Below are 5713 nucleotides of genomic sequence, written 5' to 3'. Positions count from 1 at the left end.
CGAAAAGAGAAAAGAGAAAATGTAAGGTAGTCTTCTATCTCCTTCCCTTCTTTTTATGTGTATTATTTTTCTTTTATTATTCCCTTATGAATGTTGTGTATAAAAAACATAAAAACATTAATGAACAAACAAGGATCACGGTACACTTTGAAAATTTGACATAAAAGGACAACACAAGAAAAGTAGGTGCTAAAAAATAAGATAAAGGATGAAAAATTTAAGTCACAAGAGTTCAAAATGAAGTTCACGATATTGTTATATACTAGATTATAATGTTCTAATTGATAAGCTTTGTAAAATGCAATACTATATTTGAATAAGAAAGTAATACAACAATTAATGAAGTACACATAATTGGTTTCAAATATCATTGTCCATAAAATTAAAATAATGTCAAAAATTTTGCATTACCTCAAAACTTTAGATTGACATAAGGAGGTCTTTATTAATAATGAAGATATATATTGATATCTTTCATCTACAAATAATCCACAAATGAACTAAAAACATAATTTTAATAAACAATATAAAACTTGAAATAAAAAGAAGGTATACCTTAAATGTATGACAAATGTTCTACTTTTTTTTTAAGAGTTTTGAAGATTTCTTTGTAAACAATATTTTTAGTTATGGTACTCACATTTCCATCTTCATCCAAAATTAGGATTTTCAATCCCTTCTTTATTTTGACCCTAGAAACAACAACATAGAGTTGTTCATGTGTAAATACTGGACATGATAAATAAATTTTAATTTTTATAATAGATTGTCGTTGACTTTTATTGATTGTCATTGCAAAACAGGACGATATTAAAAATTGTCTTCTTTAAAATTTAAAAAATACTAAATTCGTTCTTGTTTACCCAATATTTTTTACTATGACCACGATAACAAAAATAACATTTTTCGTGATTCATTAACTTGCAACATTGTACCATTAGAATGATCATTTGTTTGATCAATGTATTTTAGAAGCATAATTGACACACATACTTTCAACTTCAATATAAGATTTGCTATACATATTTAATTCTATGTCATCATAAAAAAAAATCTCACGAATTATCATATTTAGCAAAAATTCAGGATAATAAAGAAGATTCACTTTTTTGAATTAAAAAATCTCCTCATATTTTGAGAAACCTTCACAATTTTCATTTAAATTTATACATCTATCTCCAATTTTCAATATCTAATTAGTAAATTTTTTTTATATTTATTGCAACAATGATTTGACAATATTTAGTCTCATGTTTTCAAAGTTTCAACACTTCATGACGTTATCATAACTTAGAATAATTTATTGTTGATTTTATGACATCATATCGGACTCATTTTTTACCACAAACAAAATTTGTCTAAACTATCATCTCGAAACAATCACTTTACCATAAAAAGATTTGTCCTTGTTTTCATCATCAACATTTTTTCTAATGTCCTCAACATTCTATTAAATGCTTTAAAGCATAGTTTATTAATCACTTTTCCTAAGATATTGAATGTTCTTTTTATTTAAAAATATAAGATAAAACATTATAATTAGTTTGAAAAATTAATTTTCAACTATTCCTATTTTAGCAGAAAATAATGAATATTTCAACCAAATTCATTTATAATATTTAATGATAAAACCATTTTTATTGGTAATTTATATAATTCTTTTTCTAAAATTCTTTTTACACACTAATTTAAAAAAAAATTTTGACTTAAATATTTTATAAGTACTTAAATTAAATTAATTACATAAATTTATTTCAACTTTTTTACTTTTTAGTTTTATTACAAAAATTATCCATTTTATGATAATATTAAAAAAACATAAGCTAGTTAATATAAATTAAAAATATTACAATAATATATATAGATACACACACTGTAAGGACTTGGATTTGAGTCAGCAAAAAGGGGATGACAAGTGGCAAAGGATGAGAGGTTGAGTACTTTAAAATAAAATTACATTAGTTTGGAAACAGTGGGTTTTAACTCATTCCTCTTGTCTGAGAAACCATTCCCCTTCCAGCAAGCTCTCTCCTCCTCCTACATCTTCTCCCTTTCCATCCTTCACACTGAACCATTAAAATCTTGATTAGGTGCTGCCCCAACGATCACAAAGTAGCGGGTGTTGCTCTTAGTCGGTCAATTTTCCCAAATCTGAACCGGTAAGAAAACCCCCTTTCTCATGTGCCCTAGGGTTGTAAGCATGTGATTGAACTTGGTGCATGCAACCCATTTCGTTTTCTTCCATAATCTAGCTTCTATTTGGTGCTAAGATTCGTTTTCTATCATCAATTGATGATTTATAGGTGATTCTAACCTTTTGAAAGTGCAAGCAAGTGGTCTAGGGTTTCTACTTGAGCTTGGTTGTCTACACTAGAGGTAAGGGGAGCTAGTTCTCTTTTTGATTTTACTGTATGACGTGATTACATAATGATTTTCAAATTGGTATGTTGTTGGAAGCATAATTTTGAATTTTGCTAACTTGAAATGCATGTATGAAAGTGTGAGTGCTACGTGAATGTGGTGATTGATGGATGTGAACTGTTTGGGATGATTTTGAGTGATGAATTATGTATGTTGGAACTGTTTTGGTGTGTAAAATTTGTTATGGTGTTGATAGGAAGGAAAATCAAGTGTCTTAGGGTCACTTTTTGGTCATTTTAGAGGAAGTGAGGTAGGGATTTTGAGTAAATGAAGGCTGCAGTGTTCCTGGACTGTTTGGGCAGCCTAGACAAGTCCATTGTGACTTGTTAGAAGCATAACAGTAGTTGAAAACAGGTTCCAAGTAGTGGAATCGAATTTGGGTCCCTAAGTTGTTGAAATTAGTGTTTTGGATGCTGAAAGTGAACTTTAATCACTTAAAAATGGTGGTAGAAATGTTTAGAATCATTTGGATAAGTTTAATTAAGTCTAAAATGAGAATTAAGAGTCTAAGAAGTTGGGAAAAGTGGTTAGAAATGGTTAAGGGAGGTTCTGTTACCATTCTGCAGAGTTCTGAGAATTCTGCAGAATTAAATTCTGCAGAACGCGCAAACTGAGCGTTCGTCCATGGCGGAGCTGAACGCTCGGCCATGCATGTGCTGAGTGACGTTCGGTCAAATGTTGGTTGGATGAACGTTCGGTCTTAGGAGATGATAGTAATAGCGTTCGTCCATGGGAATGTGTTAGTGATTAGCGTTCGTCCTTGTCTGGGGACGTTCGGTCAAAGGTTGGAGTGATTAGCGTTCGTCCTTGTCTGGGGACGTTCGGTCAAAGGTTGGTGTGATTAGCGTTCGTCCTTGTCTGGGGACGTTCGGTCAAAGGTTGGTGTGATTAGCGTTCGTCCTTGTCTGGGGACGTTCGGTCAAATGTTGGGGGATTAGCGTTCGTCCTTGAGCCGGTGTTAGTAATCAGTTAGCGTTCGGTCATGATGAGGCTTGATATTGAAGCGTTCGTCCTAGTTATAACAGCGTTCGTCCAAATTGGGTTCGTCCAAGTGCTTTTGGCGTTCGTCCAAATAGGGATCGTCCAAGATGTTAGGACGTTCGTCCAACAGGGTCCGTCCAAGGACTTTTGGGCGCTCGTCCAAGCAGTTCGTCCAAGCGGTTAGGACGTTCGTCCAAACAGGGTCCGTCCAAGGACTTTTGGGCGCTCGTCCAAGTAGTTCGTCCAATGGTGTTAGGACGTTCGTCCAAACAGTGTCCGCCCAAGGGCTTTTGGACGCTCGTCCAAACAGTGTTCGTCCAGTGATATTTTCTTTTGTGCTTTCTCTCATTCCAGTAAGCTTTGTTAATTAAATATTTCGGTTACAATTTATGAATGCATCTTCATGTGATCCAGATTGGTTGAAAGTGTATGATTATAAGTGGTTTATGATGTACATTGTTGATTCAAAAGGAATATTATGAGATTTAAAATGGTCGGATTAAATCGGAAATTTAGATCTCTCGGTGAGATCAGTTAGTGTATTGAATGAATGTAAGAGGCTTCCATATGGGGGGTTATCCCTAACACTCCAACGGTCTTTCATTCTCACTTAGAGAGGATCGACGCGTGTGGTGGGAGTAGTGGGAGGTCCTAGGGTAGACGCTATCACTGGAGGTCTATTCCGCGGTAACGGATTAGCCTTGTGTATGGTCGGGTGGAACCCCTCGGCAATGGCTTTGCAAAGCAGTAGAGGCCATCACAAGTGCACAACCCGCCCCAGCTCTACATACATTCTATGTCCGGACGTGTCTAGAGTCTTAACATGATAGGATACTTGTCTTGATGAGTGTTATTAAATAAATGCTTATGTTTATGATGACTTATGTGTATGGATATTCTGGTAAATGCTAGATTGGTTGAAAATGAATTGTATGATTGTTTGAGATCTAGCTCACCCTTGCATTTGTGTGTGTTGCATGTGTTTGATTTCCCTCTTGCGATGATCATCCAATCCTTTGGATGTGAGCAGTAGGTGATGATGTACCCTTGGAGCAAGCGTTGGAGAATGAGGAAGACCCAGCTCCTAGTGCTTAGGATTTCTTCTAGCTATGATGTTCAATAGCTTTTTATTTTGAAAAACTTCTAGCCTTCATTTTAGCATGATCTGTATTTTGGAGAATTATGAGCTTGTACTTATATTTTAAAGTTTTCCAGTCAGACTTGGATAACTGTACTCCTAATTCCATCTATTGCGTACTCCTAACTGTTTCTATTATTATAATTGATGCATTCTACGTATATACTTTGTTATATATTTTGGGATGTCACATTTATGGTATCAGAGCAGTTTTTATCCTTAAAGAACCTGTAGGGTGTGTGCATCCTTTGTTTGTGCTTATGTGCCTTAATTGTACGGAAGCATTCTAAATTCTTGAGTAAGACTAATTGTTTTACTCTCTGCTCTTAAACAGAATATGGCACCTAGGCTTCCTCCTCCTCCCCCACAGGCCGATCCGTCTGACTCTAATCAGATGCTGAATGAGGTGCTGCAAGCATTACAGCAACAGAATGCTAATTTGGTGCAACAGAATACCATTGCACTACAAAACCTGGAAGCTGCTAGGATGTCGGCTGAGAATGCTAGAGTGGCATCTGAGAACACTCAAAGACAGCTCATTGAAGTGTTGACTAGCGGCAGGGCCACTCCAGGTGCTTCTTCCTCTGCTACTCCTGCCCAGGAGTGGAGTCTGGAGAGTTTTCTCCAACATCATCCAGCCCGATTCACTGGGAAATGTAGCCCTGATGAAGCAGACCATTGGTTTAGGGACATGGAGAGAATCTATGAGGCTAAGGGGTGTCCTGATGAGAGGAAGCTGGCCTACACTCAATATCTGTTGACCAGGGGAAGCTGGCCACTGGTGGAGCAGTACACGGTTGATCTTGGAGGGAGCTAGAACCCCTGTCACATGGGACTTATTTAAGAGGAAGTTCTATAGGGAATACTTCCCTGACACTCTTAGATATGCTAAGGAAGTGGAGTTTTTGGAGCTAGTGCAGGGGAATATGTCGGTATCTGAGTATACTGACCGCTTCAAACATCTTCTTAGATTTAACACCATGACAGTGGATGAAGAGTGGCAATGCCGCAAGTTTGAAAACGGGTTGCGTGGCGACATCAAGCTCTTGGTGAGAGGTCATCGTCTGAGGGAGTTTCCAGCTCTTGTGGAGATGGCTAGGGATATGGAGAAGACAAAGAAAGAAGCTGAGGGATACTCGAGCCGTCAGGCCCAGCCCCTGAGGGTTGGGGGAC

The 5713-nt window shown here is 36.5% G+C and overlaps 1 protein-coding gene across 1 annotated transcript; it reads left to right on the top strand.

Annotated features, from left to right (window-relative positions):
* Nucleotides 1-1993: 1993 nt before the first annotated feature.
* LOC148205643 (uncharacterized) lies at nucleotides 1994-5297 on the top strand (the record flags this gene model as incomplete). The annotated part of the gene is made up of 3 exons (XM_088104920.1): nucleotides 1994-2159; nucleotides 2304-2376; nucleotides 4875-5297. A coding segment is annotated over exon 3 (420 nt), but the record flags the coding sequence as incomplete, so codon positions are not given.
* Between the last annotated feature and the right edge of the window lie 416 nt (nucleotides 5298-5713).

The sequence above is a fragment of the Vigna umbellata genome, chromosome 1 (genome assembly GCF_029865625.1).
Source record: "Vigna umbellata cultivar VRB3 chromosome 1, Vumbellata_1.0, whole genome shotgun sequence".
Lineage (NCBI taxonomy): Eukaryota > Viridiplantae > Streptophyta > Magnoliopsida > Fabales > Fabaceae > Vigna > Vigna umbellata.
Note: the sequence above shows the minus strand (reverse complement) of the source record. Positions and strands in the feature narration are given on the sequence as shown.